Here is a 20,403-nt window from a genome sequence, read left to right on the forward strand (position 1 = left end):
TTGAGAAACATTTAATAAATGTTAAAGTGCAAAACTTAATTGATTCCTAAACATCTCTTTAGCCTCCAGGTTGTTAATGTTAGTTAATGACAGCATGATGCTTCAGTTAAGAGATTAAATTGTTTTAAACTTACATTACTACTAGAGAACAGTACCTGTCTAAATTACTTTCTGTTGATTATGGATGGAATGTTCAAAAGCACTTAACATTGGCTTTATTCTGCTCTGACTGAAGTCACTGGGAGTTTTACCACTGATTTCTGCAGGAGCAGAGTTGACCAGTACTGAGCACTGTTGAAAATAATCTTGTAGGAAAAGCTACTTAACTTGTTGCCTGCTGTTCTACTTATGGATGCTGTCCTTAATCTAGACGTGTTGGGAAGGAAATTTAACTTATCACTTTCAATTTTTGCCTGCCAAGATATTTTTGGGTATATTTATATTTTAGGAGGCCCAATTTTTTTTTATTCAACTAAAGTTGTAATTCTCAGGATGATTTCTTGCAGATCTTGAAAAATCTGACTAAATGGTAAACTTTCCCTCATGAATGTGGGTGGGCTAAGACTGCATCAATTTAAAAAAAAAAAATCTAGTGCATTTAAAACACTGTTACTAGCTTGTATTGTTCTAAAGATAACTCACCAAATGTAGCATGTCTTTCTGAAAAAACAAGGAGTCTGGTGGCACCTTAAAGACTAACAGATTTATTTGGGCATAAGCTTTCGTGGGTAAAAACCTCACTTCTTCAGATGCATAGAGTGAAAGTTACAGATGCAGGTGCCACCAGACTCCTTGTTGTTTTTTGTAGATACAGACTAACACGGCTATCCCGTGATACTTCATGTCTTTCTGAGTTTGCATATAGCTATGAACAGTGTCAGGCCCTGAAATGAAAAGTGGGTGAAGAGTGGAAAAATGCAGTTTTTTCTTTTGTAGCGTCAGTTAAGCTGAAAAAGAGTACATTAGTGGAGACCTCCTTTCAAAATTTGTAGAGGAGTTCTAAAGCTTCAGATTTCCAGATATCGAATGGCTGAAGCCCAGTATAAAAGATGGTGTCCCAAATTGAGGCCAGGGACAGGACTCGGGTATAAATCATAGCACCCTTTCTTACCACCTCAGAAGCTGGGCTTCTCACAAAGCCACTGCTTTGGACTTTGCTGGTGGCCACACCAGCACTCGTATTCATTTTAACTACGCCACATGCATTTGTATATGCCCCGACTAGTAAGTGGGCTAAAACTTTTCAAGCTTTTTTCTCCTGAATGAAACCTACTTTAGAGTATAATGACTCTAGTGGAGGTTCTCAGATTTCAAAGACATGTTCAGCTTTATTTCATATAATTTAGTCTCCTTGTACATCTCACTTAATTTTGCTGTTTTTCAACCATCTTTTATGTAAAAGACATTTTCAGTTTTTGTCCCGTCACCAATCTAAAGCCATATTTCTAATTTATCTCCATGTATTTTGTTTACATTGTGGTGATGTCCAGAGGCAGAATAAACTAGGCATTGTACAAAATTATAGGATAATTGCTGTCCTAAGGAGCTTAAACCCTTTTGTATTCCCCAATCATCTGCAACCTCTTCTCTCCCTTTCCTTGCTCCGTTCTGTGTTCATTTTTTTTACCTTGTTTTTCTGAAATATTTTTGTTTGACAAATTTAGTGTACTACAGTAATTTGCAGAAGCCTCTCTGAGTTAGCTTGCTACTTTAATTATACTTAATGCTACATCCCAGCTACCAGCAAATTTCACTTCTTGAAATTAGCCATCCAGATAATTGATATCCAGGATCAAACCAGACTAATCCTAACCAGACATTTCCTTATATACTCTTAAATCCCTCATGACTATGGAAATGTGGAAGCCAAGTTGTAAATCTGTTTCCATTTAGGTTTAAAATTAGGGAAAGTACTTTGACTGAATGTTCTTAGATGCCAGACATTCAGACCTGCTTTTAAGATCTGTCATGTAATTCGACAATGTTTGTTACTACTTAGGGGTGGACAAGTAGAATGATGGGAGCTACTGTTGATTATTATTTTAAATATAAATTTTGTTGTGAGTTTAATCATTCTAAAGGTTTCCTGCCTTGTACATCCAATATGGCAAAGTGCTTCATGATTTGTTTGGGAGATACTGCATATGGCAAACCCAAGTTGAGTAGTTCTTTATCTCCCAAACATTTCATTAAGAGCACTTTGCAATATTGGAAGGACAAGACAGGAGAGCCCTTACAATATATATAATGAAAATATGTAATCTTTTGTTAAGTAAATGGAATTAAATTGGGACTAACTACTTTAGTCTTATTGAATGCTGCATGATAGTGTAACAAATTAATCACTTTTCCAAAAAGATGGCTGCTCTTTATAAAATGCCATTTTTAACTACACTTTTCCAAATTTCTGTTTATGCATGCAAAACCTGAGATTGCTGTTTCAGATTGGTAGTTCCTTGAAATTTGAATCTAGTCATACCAAGAGGATGCATGGTTTTAGGCAGCTCCATTATTTCCAAAATGATGGTAGAGCAGATAGTTAAATTTTACATATTTTCAAGATAGTGAGGAATTTCCATTTTTAACAAAAACCCCAAACCTTAAAAACTTTTTTTTATGCTTGCAGGATGTCAGTTGTCCAATAAGGCAAGTTCCTACAGGTAAAAAGCAGGTGCCTTTGAACCCAGACATCAACCAAATAAAGCCAGGCAACTTCCCATCACTCGCCGTTTCCAGCAATGAGTTTGAACCTAGCAACAGCCATATGGTGAAGTCGTACTCATTATTATTCAGAGTAACTCGTCCAGGAAGAAGAGAATTTAATGGAATGATCAATGGTGAGACTAATGAAAACATAGGTAAGTTCAGTTTTTGAACTTGCATTTGTCAGGTTTAGCTTATATGTATGTATATCATCTTTCAGAACTTCAGGTTGATTAGTCATGCTCAGTAGGATCCAGAATCAAATATGGGTGACTTAATTGGCTTTCATTAGTTTATAAAGATGTCTGCTCAAGACAGTACTAAAATACTCATGTATAATGGCTTTTGGTATAGTATACACATGTAATAGCAACTTTTATCAAGATGTATGGTAATGTGCATACAATAGTAAAGGCTAGCTCTGGCATAGAGTTGATATAAAACAGAACTCTGGAATCTCTTCATTCCTGCTGTTGATTAATCGTCCTGCCAAAACACCGCTGGAAGGTTACTAGTGACTGAACTAAACGGATTCCACAGATACTGCTGTGGCTTTCATTAACAGAGCAAACTTGTTTTAAAATAAAACTGACTAAATCTAATACCTTAATTTTATCAGAGAATTATAGTATACCACAAACATCAACACTTTAATGGTAGTTTAGAGAAATAGTCCATTTTTTTTTATTTTTGCTTTTAATTGTTAAAATACAGGATGAAAAGGGAGGGAGAACAGGGCTCAAATTCTGTAAGCCAGTTTATCTAACACCAAGTTAAAACGTGATTAACACACTAAGAATGGGGTATCCTAAAATGTTACTAATATTCAATTAATGATAAAGTTCCCCCCAAAAAATTGATTATATTACATTACATTAATCCTTGCCTCTGTTACTAGTTAAAAATCACACCAATGTTATAACTTAAAATACAGTATATAGTTGAGTCTTTATTCACACTGACTTCCCAGTTTACTGGAATTGCCTGCATTTTTAACAATTGTATGCAATATTTGTGAAATGCAGATGTCAATGAGGAGCTTCCTGCTAGAAGAAAACGTAATTCTTCGAATCGTGAAGATGGAGAAAAGACTTTTGTGGCACAAATGACAGTATTTGATAAAAACAGGTAATATGAAAATCAAATGGTTTTCTTTTGTTACTCATGCACTTTGATATTAAATGAAAATCTACTTTTGAATTTCATTTTTCTCAATTTTTGTATTCTACGTTTTCAACGTGTACATCAGTGGATGGCTGAAACGAGTGTTGTTAGCTTGGGCTTTGCTATGAAAGTGTAAACTCCTTGAAAAACTAGTTTGCAGATTTCACAGAGGACACTTCAAATCTAACATTCTTTTATAACCAATGCAGAAAACATTCCCTGCTAAAACAAGTTTTAAGATCATCCTGCGGATAATCAACATAAAATCTGTGTCCCTCATCAGTTGTTAGAGACAGGTGTAACTTCTGTAGTCTTATGGACCAGTGACTGCATAATTGGGAAAATAACTCTTAAGTACAGTAGTTAATATTTTATTTGTTGAGATGGAACTTTCTCCTTACCCTGATGATGCAGCCACGTATACTATTCCGTGGTCATCTCAAGGATAGATTAGTTATCCATTACCTCAGTAACACCACAGTAATTGCATATTTCTCCTATCAAAAGCATATTATTTATCTGAGTAACAACAAGCGTGTGTGCTGCCTCATTGTAAATATCAGTTACCATTGATTATGCAGCTTTGTTCAATAAAAACACAACCCAGTTTTCTTTAATTTGCTTTATTAGGTTATCATAAAACATTCATTAAATGATTTTGTTTTTATTAAGATAACATGACACTAGTTAGTGTACTTAGTTTTTTTAAAAAAGGCAGTTTGCACTTATTTACAATCTAAATGCTTCAGAAGATACCCATTACCGTTACTTTGTGTAAGTGAATACTCCAGTATTCTGTGTTTATTTTGGGGAAAGTCATGCAATAAATGTGAGTGATAGCAAAGGATGAGATCTGCTTGTGTACAGCCTTAAAATATTGGAGTCTGGGATGAGACACAAGCTGTGTGCTGTGATTAGATGGAAGTATGGCTTATTAATATAGAATTCCCTTTATTGCAGTTGGATCAAATGGCATTCTGTGGGTCATCTAGATCAGTCTCTGAATGTTAGTTAAAAGCAACTTGAATCTATAGCCATACAAATTATTTGCCTAAAATACAGTATGTCCCTTAGTAATTCTTGTCTGTTCCTCTCAGTAATTCTGTCCAAGTACATATCTATCCAAACAAATTTTTCAAACAAAAGATTTTTAAGGAGCAGTGCCATGTACTCATTCTTTACCCTAGTCTGTGCCCTCTTAGAAGCTTGACAATATTTTGTTTTCTGTTAAACATTAGTTTCTCAATAGTTGGTTCTGTATACCTTCAGAAGTGTCATAGAAACTTGTGCTGCCATTAAACATTTTCTAGTATATGACTTCAAATTTTACTTCCTAGTCACTTCTCTGCTGCTCCTCCATGCTGTTCAACATGAGTGACAGGGATAAACTTAATAAAATATTTTTCTGTAGAAATCTTAGACAGCAGTCGGGCTTGTGCGGCTGACTTTAGAATAATCGTGTTTGAGATGAAATGCTTATACAGATTATCTAATGCACATGCTTTGGCATTGTCCTTACTAATATTGTCAATGTCTGGACAGAAATGAAAAAGCACAGTATCATGCTTGAATTGTCTATTCCAGTGGAGACAAAGGTGTTTTGTGGAGTTTTTTGAGAACTTCATTCATTAAACCAACAGTGTCTTTGAAAGATGGCTTCTGAAAATGGCACTGGTAGTGAGTGGGACAAATTCTTCAGTCTTAGGAGTCCTGATCTGATGTCCTGACTGGAACATCTAATATTGGAACATGGATAATTTGGGCATTTTTTGATGACCTTTGGTCAATAGGTTTTTCATTTACAGGAAGATTCTAATCATTGCATTAATTTTGTATTTAATGCTTATTTTCTCATATCACATGTGGTTTTGTGTTCTCTAGGATTTTTTTGTCATATTGTTAGTAGGTGTCCCATTTTCATCATAGTTTTTGTTTTAGCTGAGATGCAAGCTGTGTTGTCAAATATACTTCTATGGGGGAGTTGCATTCATTTCATGCAAATGAACTACTTTGAGAGATTTGTATGTGCAAGTTTCATTGAAATATATTTACTTGTGTTTAAAATGTCAAATATATTTCAGCAGACAGTGAATAAAATGTTACTTTGTGTGTCCAGGCGCTTGCAGCTTCTGGATGGGGAATATGAAGTAGCAATGCAGGAAATGGAAGAGTGTCCAATTAGCAAGAAAAGAGCAACATGGGAAACTATACTCGATGGGAAGGTATAGACCATTGTCCCATTATTCTACAGAATGCTTAAGAGTTAAGCTGCTGAGATCGCTGCCGGTCACGCTGACCAATATTGTTTTATTGTTCACTTGTATTCCTCTGTCTGTATCATTTATTGTCTCTAGGCTTGTACTTAAATTGTAAGCTTCTTGGGGCAGGAATCCTTTTTGTTTGTACAGCTCCAAGCACAGTGGGGTCCTGGTCTATGACTAAGGCTCTTAAGCACTGCCACAATACAAATATTCAATAATACTCTAACTACAGTAAAATTAAGGTCACTACACAAACTAAACTTGTGTTGAAATTCTCCATTTCTTCTTTGAGTGCTTGCTCGTGTCGATTCCAAGTAGTGATCATGGACTTTTGGGCCCTCACTCATATTGGTGAGCCGTTATTCACACCATTGAGGTGAGAACTTTTCGAGTAACTGCACACCAGTGTGTGAGGAGACAGGGAGGGAGAGTCACAATTTGTCCCTTAGTGTTAGCATTTTTAAATTTAAACTTTTTTAAATGCTTACCTTGAGAGTACAAGAGTATAAATTTAGAAAATGATTACAATTATGATCAAAAGCCACTTGTACATTTTCATTTGTTGGGGGGGGGAAGTGTCACATCACCCATAAAAGCTTTTTCATGCAAAGTAATTTCAATGTTTTCCCAAGTAAAAACATGAGTTGTTGTTGTTTTCCCCCAGAGGTTACCTCCATTTGAAACATTTTCTCAGGGGCCTACACTTCAGTTTACCCTTCGTTGGACAGGAGATACAAATGATAAATCTACAGCTCCTATAGCCAAACCTCTTGCAACACGAAATTCAGAAAGTCTCCCTCAAGAAAACAAGCCTACTTCTGTAAAACCTGCTCAGACTATAGGTAAGTGAACACCCAGTTTCTTATGTTTTGGGGACACTGATTTTTTTGGGTCTTAACAGTCTCTTTGAGTTCATCTACACTGAAATGCTCACTTTAAGAATTCCTTATTGCTGCATTACTAAATTAAAAAAACCAACCTGTGGGGTGCCTTGTTACACCAGTGGAGCTATAAAAGATGATGTAAAACCACTGCAGCTGAAACAAATGGTGTATGTACTGGTTTTCCTAATTTATTTTTTGTAGGATTATTATATTTTAATTGCTTTACTGAAGATTTTTTTAATGGAATTTTAAGGTAAGCAGAACGTGGAATAGCTGTTCTCATAAGTTTATTTTAAGACTAGCAGGTGAGATCAGTTTAAATATTCATAAGCAGATAGATAGATGCTTATCTTATATATTGATATGATATAAGTCTTTGGAAAGGTAGTGGTAGACTCTAAGGGTATGTCTACACTACCCGCCGGATCGGCAGGTAGAGATTGATCTATCGGGGAATCGATTTATCACGTATAGTGTAGACGCGATAAATCGATCCCCGATCGCTCTCCCGTCGACTGCTGAACTCCAGCTCTGCGAGAGGCGGAAGCAAAGTCGATGGGGGATCCGCGGCCGTCGATCCCACGACGCAAAGACGCAAAGTAAGTAATTCTAAGTCAATCTAAGATGCGTCGACTTAAGCTACTCTATTCTTGTAGCTGAAGTTGCGTATCTTAGATCATTCTCTCCCCCCCCACCCCCATAGACCAGGCCTAAGTATACTTTTTCTAGGATTTTCTGCTTTCCTAGATTGCCTTAATCTTTCTAATTTATTAATTGAAATTTCATCCAACTCATGCACTGTGGTGAAAATGATCCCATTAGTCCAGAATTTGGCATTCATATGACAATTGTGTAACACTTAACACCCAGTTGTTTCTAACATCGTCGAAAAACACTGTCTGAAATAGTTGGTGCTTTAAGTCAGAATACATTTTGATAAAAGTTTAAGAGATGGATGTTTCATTTGGCATTCATCAGAATATAGAGATTTTGTAATCTCTAGAGCTAATTTTTACATTGTCTGAGAATGATATTGAACTGGTAATGATCCCCTTGACGTGTAATTGATATAGTGTATTGTAAACCTGAACTATATTTACTGTTCAAGTAAAATGAGTTTCTTAGACACTTGTCAGGGTTTTCAATTTTTTGCCCTTTTTGCTCGATAATTTGCATATGACTAGCTGATGGAAATTACTTACTCTTGGAATATCATGATTGTACTTTCCATCTACATGAAAGAGGAGTTCTGAAAATTGTAATAACTCAGCCTTCAGAGGAGCTGCAGTAGCTCCAATTTCTACTCATAATGCTCAGCGGTAAAACTGTGTACTGATGTCCTGTTGGTAAATTAGAACAAAGCTGACTTAGTCATTTGTAATTGTCTGAGGTAAATTAGTATTCATAGAATATAGGTGAAGCTTTAATACTCAGATTTTTGTGTTTTTATTATTGAACTGCTCTTTTGACCATCTTTCTCCTCAGCAACCTGTTAGTGGAAGAGTTAGTAATTCTAAGGATCAGAGCTCTAGATATTAAAAATCTTCCAAACTTTGTTCTGTCTTTCCATTTTAGTTAAATGAATTTTCTCTTGACACTTTCTCTTTTTTTTCCCCCCTCAGCAACCTGTTAGCGTTTACTGTAAGGTCTTCCCGTAACGGATTGGGAGTCTAGATTCAAACTGTAACAATGTCAGTGTTTAAAATGTTTTCTTCATCACTGCATTAAATGTCATTAAAGTCAAGCAATATTGGCTAGAGTGCTCTTTTCAAATTCATTTAATGTTAGTTCAGAATGCTTCAGTTAGGAAAATGACTTGTTGAAATGTTCACTGTTTCATTCCCATTTTAATTTATAATAGAATTGAAGACTTTAATGGATTACTGTAGTTCAAAAAAATTTTAAATGGTAGTATTAATTTTATATTTTTGCATTTACTTAATCTTAATCTTCTGTACTCAATGCAATATTAGTGGAACAATTGGGTTTTTATATATAGATGTTGGTGCTGTTGTGCAAGTAGAAATTTAAATCACTTTTGTCAATATTATCTGGCCCATTACTTATTCAGAGACCTGTTTTTATCATAACCTATTGATATTCACTGCATATCTAAGAGACATTTTTTCATTCATCTGGCATAGTTAAATTGGTTTAATTTATATGAACTAGTATTTTGATGCACCTTAGAGACTAACAAATATATTTGAGCATAAGCTTTCGTGGGCTACAGCTCACTTCTTCAGATGCATAGAATGGAACATATAGTAAGGAGATATATACACACACACACACCCCCCCACACCCACCCACCCACCTTGAAAAGGTGGAAGTAGTCATACCAACTTTAAGAGGCTAATTAATTAAGATGAGCTGCTATCAGCGGGAGGAAAAAACCTTTTGTAGTGATTATCAAGATGGCGCATTTCAGACAGTTGACAAAAGGTGTGAGGATACTTAACATGGGGAAATAGATTCAATCTGTGTAGTGACTCAGCCATTCCCAGTCTCTATTCAAGCCTAAATTAATGGTATCTAGTTTGCATGTTAATTCAAGTTCAGCCTCTTTACTATATGTTCCATTCTATGCATCCGAAGAAGTGGGCTGTAGCCCACGAAAGCTTATGCTCAGATAAATTTGTTAGTCTCTAAGGTGCCACAAGTACTCCTGTTCTTTTTGCGGATACAGACTAACACGGCTGCTACTCTGAAACCTAGTATTTTGATGAGCACTATTGAAATGCCTGTACATAAAAATAAAATGGCAAAATATACACAAGCCTGAAGAAATGTCTTCAGTACCTATTTAAAAGCTGTCACCTAAATTTGTAAGGGGGTCATTTTTGAAAGTATATTTTTATTGCATATAAAATTATACCTAGACTTGATTTGCATTGAGAATTATAGTGGCTATATTAGAAACCCCTTGTAAAAGGGATTAATATAGGCATCTGTCATAGCTGTAGTGTTGGAGGTAAGGTATGAAAATAACACTAGCTTTCTTTTCAAAAAAGTCACTTCTCAGTTAAAGGTCCTAAAACTTCAAAATAGAAAATTTACCTTTTACTCCTATAATAAGCCTTGCTTTTAGCATCATCGTTGAAATTTTGCGAATCTACTCAGATTTTCAAGATATAGTATTATTTATAAAACCTTAACTGGCTTGGAAACTTCCAGTGTCCCTCATAGGTTTCAGCTGGAATGTAGTTCTGTCCACCAGGATTTAATTCCTAGAGGTTGCAGGAGGCAGTTATTCTCTTTAGAATCTCCTCCGTTCTGGAGTTTCTTATTCTTGTTCGCTTAAGTCTGATGCCTTTAGGACGGTAATGCAAGATGCATTAATTTAATCTCTTGTTTGCTGATTTTGGTCCATTGGAATAGTAACTGTGGCTGGAGGTAATAACAGGAGAAGGTCTGTTTTGTGGCCATTTGTTTCCAATAGGTGCATGTTTTTATAATTTGCCCAACTATTGCGTTATACAGTAATAAACTACATGGGTCACAAATGGCCCCTATCTCTATACAGCTTCTTCCAGGGGCTGGGAATTCATTTAACTACTTCAGCTCTTCTGTATAATAATGCACACACCAATCAGCAACAGCATCTGTGCCCAGCTGTCCAGAAGTCCATGCCCAGCCTTCACAGGATGAACCTTAACTTTCTCAGCCATACTCAAAATGGCAGCTGCACCTTCTAGGAATTTGAGATGCTGTCCAGAATAAAGCACTGAAATCATGCTGTCCTCAGTAAGGCCTTCCTAGTGCCAGATCCTTTTGATTAATCCTCCACAAACTAGGGATTAGAGAAGGGATAGGAACTACTTCGTGACTGGAAATAGGGACTGCTAATTCAGCTCAGATAAACTTGGATAAGTCCCAGTAGAGGAAGCTGTATTCCCCCTCAACTGGCAAAGTTCCACTTCTTTCTAACTGCTTCTCCATGCCAGGTCTCCTGGTAGTCCATTGTTTCTCTGGGCTTGGCTAACGGTGGAATTGTTGAGCAGAATAGCAATTGACTGCAGAAATGAACAAAGGGACAAGAAACAGGTTGTTGGCCAGAAAACCTGCATTGCTAATTTGTCTTGCATCAGAGCAGCTTATCAAGCAGAAGATCATATTCTCCCAGATAAGAGATCCCACCAGGCAAGGTGTTCCAAAGCAATCTGCAATCAATAGACTATCTTGAAGGTATATTTATCAACTAAAACAAAACTTTCAAGATTCTGCAATAGATTCATATCCCAGCACTTTGGACCATTGACAAGTTGTTTTTTAAAATACCTACATCTTATTTCCTGAGTGTTGAGAAGTGAAGATGGACAGAAAATACCTGATTATAACATCTGCAGATTGGGATGGTCTGTAGTAGAACCCAGACATCAAAGGATAGGATCTGATGCAGCTTTCTGAAGGATAAATACACTCTGAATGTTGTCAGCTGTGTTCCTGGCAGACTTGTGAAAGGATCTCTCTCTAAGACAGTAAAGCTTTTCAGAACATTGGGTTGACCCTGTGCTAAATCCTGAAAACCAGAAGAAAGCCCATAGCTTACTACCCATGGAATGTTAGTTCTTTGTAGGTGGTACAAAGAACAAGGGGTTTAGGTCCTTTTCTTGCTTTTATGTTGCAATTCTAGTAAGGGTATGCACATTTTCACCTGTTCCTAAAATCTTAAGTGTGGAGTGTCTGCATTTTGTAAACAGCTTGAAAATCAAGATTCTATATTTAGTGGCTAGAGACTAATTTTGACCCATTTTGTTGACCATTCAGAGGCAAGTAGGTTTTATAATTGGTCTCGCTTCTTAGTGGGTAGACTTTTTTTTTTTTTTTTTAAGGATCAAGTTGTATACTTAGGTCTCTTGTCTCTGACCTCCATTTGAGTCTACGTATTGCATGTAATTTTTCTGGCTTACTATTGGTAACTTGCCTAGTGGGCATCACGTTACTATGCTGAATGAAAGGAATGACCATAGTGGGCTGAAAGGGAAGCTGTTGGTAGAGACTGTGTGCCAAGCACCTATTTGATGATTGAATTGCACTGTCAACTAAGGAATTGTTGTTGTATGCATTTGTAACGCCAAAACTTAACCCTAATATTAACCAAAAAAGTTTGATTTCAGGCAAAAATTCTAAATTATATACTTGTTTTTTTACATTATAGATGCATTTGATACTGTGTGTTCTCTTGTCTGACTTAAGAAATCTTTGAAATTTGAATTTAGGCAATGTGTTCTGAGTGCAGTCATCTGAAGCTATATTTTTCAGTGTTTCCCACCCAGGTCTGTTTTGACTATTACTAAAGAAATGTCTTAACTTAAATGGAGAAGCCCTGACCAGAAAAGAGAACATTGTTCTTAACTTGAAATGTTCAGGTAATCTGAAGGGTTCCCCCAATCTGGAGAGCCACTTGGTATTTAAATGATATTTGTAACTATAGATTTGAGAAGGAAGCTGAACGCTAAGACTCGTTGTTTGGTGAGCTACCCAACTCAGAGTACACTGAAGTAGCTCATTTCCTCCAGAATGAGGGAACCCTTTACAGAGCTGCTCTATTCAGGTAAGAAACAATGTCCTTTTCCCATCACATTAAACAGGGGTGCATGTCTTTATACATACGTTCTTTTTGTAGCTGTGAAAGAATCCTTGCCAACAGACCTACAAACAAGAAAAGAGAGAGATGTTTTAAATGAACCTCGACAAAAGTTACGAATATTTTACCAGGTATTGGAAGTTTAACACCATTAAAAATGGAGGAGTACATAAGTATTATAGAATTTAAATGTTCAGGCCTGATCTTTATGCAGATTTTCCCATCTGTGTGAAAGAGGAGGCATTTTTAGCTATATCTGCAGCACTGTCCCACTTGCCACTTCAGCAGAATAGCACTTCCCCTAAATCATTCCCATAGGGAATGTGTGTGTGCGTGCTAAAGTGATGGGTTTTTAACTGGGTTTTGAGGGTGGAGGACTAAGAAATGAAATATTTCAGATAATGCTAATACCAACTTTTTTTTTTTTTGCATCAGTTCCTGTATAACAACAATACAAGACAGCAGACTGAAGCCAGAGATGACTTGCATTGTCCCTGGTGCACGTTGAACTGCCGCAAACTTTATAGTTTACTCAAACATCTTAAGCTTTGTCACAGCAGATTTATTTTTAATTATGTTGTAAGTAATCTCAACAGTTATCAGTATGAAATAGTCTGTCATAGATATTGTATAGCACAGTGACATCATTGCCATTCTGTTGTAAGTCACATAGTCAGGGTCAGCTCCCTGTTTAAGTATGTGAAGCCAAAATTGGGCCCCAAGAGATCCCCACCCACCCCCCAATTGACTTAATCTTTAACAGTACAGGAGAATCACTTCAGTTTAGAATATTTTTCTTCACTGTAGTTGTCTTTTGATATTGTGTATTCGTTTATATGATGTAGTCAGTAATTTAACTTAGATTTAAAATCAGGAATTTCCTGAGATTTTAGGAAGCAGTTAACGATTCCAAGTTCTGTTAATTTTAGTTTAGTAAGGGACTGTATCCAAAAGATTACTTAAGAAATGTTTCCTTTCCAATGCATTGTTTCAGTGTTTTCAAATCACTAAATTTATTTCTGATTTCCTTCGTTTTAAACTCTTAAGATTCCTATTTCCTCTTTTTGTCTATATTATGTCCATATTGTAGCTTCAGCACTTGTAGATCTGGTTAGAATATAGAGCAAGGACTGGCAGGTTTCCTAAAGGATTCATAAAACTTTTGAAAACAACAAGGAGTCTGGTGGCACCTTAAAGACTAACAGATTTATTTGGGCATAAGCTTTCATGGGTAAAAACCTCAACCCACGAAAGCTTATGCCCAAATAAATCTGTTAGTCTTTAAGGTGCCACCAGACTCCTTGTTGTTTTTGTAGATACAGACTAACACGGCTACCCCCTGATACATAAAACTTTTGAGGCACTCTTCTGAATCACTTCTGTATTTGTGAGCTTCTGAATATTAATTTTTAAACTTGTTACTTTTATTGAGTTTTTCAAACCAAACTGTTGGCTTTGTATTAAAATCCTTGGATGAAAAGGGTGAGAATGAAGCATCCAGAATGAAGAGGCCTTTGCTTGCATCTAAAGGAAAAATTATTACTTAAGTTGTCTCGCTATCTCTGGGGAAGGAAGAGAAAACTAGAACCACGTGAGACTTGATACTATGGATGCAATGATTTTGTAAGGCATTTTGAGTTTGAACAGTCACTGTTCTAAAACTCCTTGAGGGATTGAGAAAAAGAGGAGAAATCCTGTTGCAATAGTGACTTTCCTTTATTATGCTAAATGTATTTACTATTGTTTGTTACAGTATCATCCAAAAGGTGCTAGGATAGATGTTTCTATCAATGAGTGTTATGATGGCTCCTATGCAGGAAATCCTCAGGATATTCATCGTCAGCCTGGATTTGCCTTCAGTCGCAATGGACCAGTCAAAAGAACTCCTATCACACACATCCTTGTATGCAGGTAGAGGAATAAAAAGAAGTGGTGTTCTATATATATTGCATGGACCAAACTCTGCCTTTATATACCCATTGGTTTCTGTAAAGTTGCAGATGGTTTGAGGGTAGAATTTGTTCCTCTGTTTGAAAACCAGGAAAGGAAATTCAAAGTGAACAAGTAGTTGTATTTTGAAAAGTGACCTTGTAAAGTGGTATTGAGGGCTATCATCACTAGTGATTCCATATAAAAACTAGTTCACTTTAAGTAAAAAGGTGCTTTCATAGCTGCCAGCCATACCCAGCTCATCCTTTTGTTCTGAAAGATAAGGTATATCCTTTTTCTTGTGCTTCACCAGTAACGATGATTTTTAATTTGGAGCATAGTTACAAATCTCTGAGAGACAGAAAAGAATGCAGCTGAGTCTTCTATATGTACTGGCTCTGTAATGCTACCAGGAGTGAAAGGGTATTGTTACTGAAGCAAGCAGATATGACACACCTTGCTCTTCATGTATGTTCAGTCAAGTAAGAATATGATATTTTCATATTCTATTTAATCTGACTGTAACTGCGCTCTTTAATTATATTCAGATACTTGCACTAACTTATTCTGAGGTCTAATATGGTTTTTATGCTTAATCTTTTGCATTTGGAAACTACAATATACACAACCCAATAAAATGACAAGTATTAGTAATTAGTACCACTGGTGACTAGTGTTTGCATAGCTGAAGTCTGATAGAACTGAAAACTAACATGTAAAGCATGCTTAGTTATTTTTTTCTTTCATTAGGCCAAAGCGTACAAAAGCAAGTATGTCAGAATTTCTTGAATCAGAAGATGGAGAAGTGGAACAGCAAAGAACATACAGCAGTGGACACAATCGGTTATATTTCCACAGTGATACCTGTTTACCTCTCCGTCCACAAGAAATGGAAGTAGACAGTGAAGATGAAAAAGATCCTGAATGGCTGAGAGAGAAAACTATTACAGTAAATTATTTATGTACAAAAATGTATTTAGATGAATTTTCCTTGCCTATATTTTATTAAAATCATCCAGCAAACAATTTATCAGTTTTGCTAAGCAGAGTTAGTTTTCCATCAGTCAGAAATTCAAATAGTGGTGTGTGTGTATATATACACACACCTGCTCTTATTAGAATAGTCAAATGGAACCTAGCCTTTGGGATTAAAGCCCTGAGTTCATTAGAGTTGCACCACTTACATTAAATGTTTATCCATTTGAACTGCAGGCACTAAAGTGAACATTAAGTCTGTCCTCAGTTGCAGTTCACATAATCTTACAGGCTCCCTTCGTTTTCATATGTTGCTATTATTTAGTGCAGGAATACCACTTGATAACAGGAAACATATGGAAATGTGGGTTTAGTAATAAAGGACTTGCACATGATGTTTTTACACCATGATCTACCCTGACTGAAGAGTATTTTGATGAATTTACAGGAGCAGTTGTTTCTGTGAAATATAGGTGATTGAAAACCAGGAAAGGAACTTCAAAGTGAACAAGTACTGTATTTGCTAACCTTGGGGTTTTAATGTTTGTTTGATATTTTCACTGCAGCAAATTGAAGAATTTTCTGATGTTAACGAAGGAGAGAAAGAAGTGATGAAATTGTGGAATCTACATGTTATGAAGCACGGGTATGATAGTTTCTTGTAACTTTTTTACTAGAATAGACTTATTTTATACCATTCTTTGCTGCATCAAAGTTGACTTCAAATACAAATTAATTGTGTGGGTTTTTTTAACCTTTTAAAATGTAGTGGATCCTCCTTTCCTCTTTATTCGCTATACTCAATCTTGAACAGTACCTTATCAGAGGATATTTAAATCCTGCATTTTGATTGCAGTTTCTGGAAGCTGGGACATTTGGGATGCTATTTCTAATTATGCCTTTGATCCTGGAGGGATCACAAAGTACTTTAAAACTGAGCGAAATGCTTCACATAGCACTAAATTACAACCAGCTCTGGGGAGAAATGGAGCAACTATTTAACAGTGCACAGACCTCATTTAGAAAGGATGTAAACATATCGTTGTATTCAATGGAAATTGGAAGAGGTAATTTAGGTAGGCAAATTCGTATTGCTTGAATTGGAATTTGCCAGAACGTCTATGCTAACTCTGCCTTCTCTTGCAAAAAGTCCAGTAGAATCTTCAGTAGCCACAGCTGCCTAGGATCTTGGATGAGACGCTACTTTTGCTAAACAGTGTAGCATGTGTAAAGGAATTTTTCTCTACACCTAGTGTATTTATTTTCTAGCCTTAATTTTTCTAAGCCAAGTTGAAAAGGAAAACCAAACATCTGATGTGGTGTAAACATAAATCCAGCAAGTCAAATACCTTCTATAGCTAAGACCACAGCTGTATTGCATCAATGATGACCCAGGAATCGTGAAGTATACCTGTGGTTTGATGTAACGGAAATAAAAGTCCCACAAATAACTTCTTTTAGAACTATCTCTACATTCTTATGTACTTATACTAAGGATGACGACATATTCTGAAACTGATCCAACAAGTCTCTACCATGATTTGATTTGTTTGTAATTCACTAAACAGATACAGAGCACTTAAAATCCAAAGGGAGATCAGTTTAAAAGAGGAATGTGCTGCAGTGTGTTTGCATTTTCTTACTATTTTAGATTAATCTCTGGAAATTTTGAAAGCTTTTATATCTGGAAGCTTCCAGGCTCTGATAGTGACATTACTATTAGTGATGTGAACTACATGTTATATTGCTTTTGATTTCCAAAATGTTTTACTTCCATACTGACAATATTTTAATTTGACAGGTTTATTGCTGACAATCAAATGAATCATGCCTGTATGCTGTTTGTTGAAAATTACGGACAGAAAATTATTAAGAAGAACTTATGTAGAAATTTTATGCTTCATCTGGTCAGCATGCATGACTTTAACCTCATTAGCATAATGTCAATAGACAAAGCTGTTACTAAGCTTCGAGAAATGCAGCAGAAGTTAGAAAAAGGAGAATCAACTACCCCAACAAATGAGGAGTTTTCTGAAGAACAAAGTGGGACAACAAATGGATATAGTGAAACTAACACGAGAGAGAGAGTTTCAGAAACAGATAGTGTCTCAGGGGTCACAAAACAGAGCAAAAAACAAAAGCTCTGAAGGAAAAGGCAAATGCCATTCAATGGACAAACATTGAAGTGACATTCTAGGGTGCATGAGCTATATAAAGAATTAAACAAAAAATTACACAGGTTCCAAACAGGCACTGTTGGATGGAAATAAATGATTTCAACAAGGATATTGTTACAACAGATTTCTATTCAGTTAATTATGCAAGTACTACATGTATATCGGTTTTGGTGATGTAATGACAATATTCTAAGAATTTGAGCATGAAGAGCAATACAAAAAACTTTTTGTAATTTTAGTAATTAGTATCTTATGAACTCTACTGAATTTACATAATTTAAGTATATGTAAAACAGTTTTTTATATTAAGGTTTTTGCATCTGTACCTGGCTGTTTTTCCTACCATGAAGTTGTGAAACATTGGGAAGGGATTGGGATACAATTTGCTTTTTCTAATTTAGAAATGCTCCAGTTAGCTTTTTTGTGAAAATATGCATCATTATTTAAAGTTTAACCTTGATCCTTGTTTTTTGGAATCATTTATCAATTTATGATCATCACAAACCACAAATTGATAATTTTTTTACACTAAAATTGTAAAAGTTTGCAAATTTAACATAGCACTTCTTTGTCTTGTGCCTGTTTGGAAAGACCTTGGCTTTTCACATTACAGACACAGTGAAATACCATCTTGGCTTTTTGAGGTTACTGGCAGTTTGTTTTTTGTGGATAATTCTAATGTATTGATCGCCCAGTGTACCATTTTAAACTTGAACATTTAGCTACTTTCTATTTTTATTACACCTTTACACAGCTACAAAAGAACTATCTGGTGTCTAACTCTTTTTTGTAAAGGGTTGCATCGTAGTGTGCCATGCTAAGGCCCAGTCAGTATGTAGTCATTACTCTGATAAATACTCCAGTTGGAGTTATGCATACTGTTTTGCCTGAGTACAGACGGCAGGATCAGGCAATAGATTTAGCTTGGGCTTTTGAGATACCACTCTTGAGGAAAAATGCACTGTAAAATTGGACCAGAAAATGTGTTGCACTTCTTATGCAAGTATTCTGTGATGTATTGTATTCAATACAGATACTAAGATGCTGACTAAAATATATTTGAGCAGTTTTGCACTGCTGTTAACACATTTTATGCATATGTTTACAGATTTTTTCCAATGGAAAGTGGTTTCACTACTGGTACAGTATCAGCACCGAAGGGTTTATTCAAGCAAGCACTGTGGTTGTGACATCACCTCAATTTTTTATTATCCTTAAGATATTGCATTTTTCATATTCTTTATTTATAAAGGAACAATGCTGCTGTAAATACAGGTATTTTTAATTTTTTTATTTCATTCCATCACCATAAGATGCATTTCCCTATTTTGTTTAAGGGATATATAAGCTCTCTAATGGTGTCTTCAGAAATTTATAAAATGTAAATACTGATTTTGATGGTCCTTAAGATGTGTTTAACTGTGAGACTATTTAACTAATGGTGTGGATGTGATTTGTCATCCAGTATTAAGTTCTTAGTCACTGATTTTGTGTAAAAATAGGAAAGAGGGAAACTGCAGCTTTCATTACAAACTCTTTGATTTGTCAGTTCTGAGTTATCACAAACTCTAATTATGCCTCTGGGTAGTACATCAAGCATTTCTCTCTGGCTTTAATTTGCTAAAGCTGTGCACATATGTAAAAAAAATAGATTATTTTAGGGGAGATGTAGTTCTAGAATTATTGCTTATGTCATTTCTTAAGCAGTTATGCTCTTAATGCTTAAAAGAAGGCTAGCATTGTTTGCACAAAAAGTTGGTGATCCCCAAAAAAGTAATGAAATTACTTCTGTCCAGTAAACTTTGTATGTCATGTCAATTTATAATAAAAGCTGAAAAAATCCCTTTGTTTTCTATTTATAATAAAGATGCCTTTTCTATATGTACCCTTAACGAGAAATTTTGAAGAAATCATGTAAGCTGGTTAAAAAGCATTTGAATGGTACAGTAGATGTAAAGAAAGAAGCAAGTTCAGTTGTTTAAATGAACCTTTGTTTTTACATTAAATGTTTATTTGAAATCAGATTTTGTACATAAAGTTCAGTAATATAAAATCTGCCACCATTGTTGTCCAGTCATTTTTGTGTGCGTGCAAAAAGGCCACAAATAATACCTTGTCTGAACGACATAACTTTCTTTTCAGTTTTCAGTTTTGACCAAATCTGGATCTACACTCGCCATCTGTCCAGTTGTCACAGTTCTCCTGTCTATATTGGACTTTTATATGGTCACCCATCATTGTAGTATCAGAGTGCCTTCCCCATAAAATCAGTATTGAAATCCCTAATGGACTTCAGGGAGTCTCTGGTTCTGGCTCTTTTGAAGGTTTTAAAAAATCCACTTGAGATTTTTTTGTTTCATTTACAGGTTTTTATTTCATTTTTTGAGGGTGGGTGTTTGGGGTAGATGGTGTATATGTTGTGAGCTAAGGCCCCTCTAAGTTGTGCGGCTGCCCAGTAGGCTATCAAGTGCTGTGCACTTCAGGTGTCCCTCCCCCCACTACTGTGCTGCTCCTGCCCTCTGCCTTGGAGCTGCTCCTGGGAGCCTCCTGCTTGCTGTGCAGGGTGGGGAGCACTGATGTCAGGGTGTCCCCCTGCCCCTGTACCCCATCTCCACAGAGCGGGGTTGGGGGGACGACACATAATGGGTCAGGACAGAGGGAGCTTGCTGGCAGCTGCTGCTGCATCTGGACATGCTTGTCTACTTAAAAGGGCAGCATGG

General features: G+C 36.0%; 1 protein-coding gene across 1 annotated transcript in view; it reads left to right on the top strand.

The window, feature by feature from the left end:
- Positions 1 to 19,705, top strand: part of SUZ12 (SUZ12 polycomb repressive complex 2 subunit) — a 44,584-nt gene extending 24,879 nt beyond the window's left edge. Inside the window, exons 7-16 of the mRNA XM_034790436.1 lie at positions 2,627 to 2,858; positions 3,729 to 3,831; positions 5,984 to 6,089; positions 6,793 to 6,970; positions 12,642 to 12,733; positions 13,038 to 13,181; positions 14,356 to 14,513; positions 15,282 to 15,480; positions 16,073 to 16,152; positions 17,308 to 19,705. Coding sequence (XP_034646327.1) covers positions 2,627 to 2,858; positions 3,729 to 3,831; positions 5,984 to 6,089; positions 6,793 to 6,970; positions 12,642 to 12,733; positions 13,038 to 13,181; positions 14,356 to 14,513; positions 15,282 to 15,480; positions 16,073 to 16,152; positions 17,308 to 17,653 — 1,638 coding nt within the window. The 3' untranslated portion in view covers positions 17,654 to 19,705. The remainder of the gene's footprint in view (positions 1 to 2,626; positions 2,859 to 3,728; positions 3,832 to 5,983; positions 6,090 to 6,792; positions 6,971 to 12,641; positions 12,734 to 13,037; positions 13,182 to 14,355; positions 14,514 to 15,281; positions 15,481 to 16,072; positions 16,153 to 17,307) is intronic.
- Positions 19,706 to 20,403: the final 698 nt, after the last annotated feature.

The sequence above is a fragment of the Trachemys scripta genome, chromosome 14, assembly GCF_013100865.1.
Source record: "Trachemys scripta elegans isolate TJP31775 chromosome 14, CAS_Tse_1.0, whole genome shotgun sequence".
Lineage (NCBI taxonomy): Eukaryota > Metazoa > Chordata > Testudines > Emydidae > Trachemys > Trachemys scripta.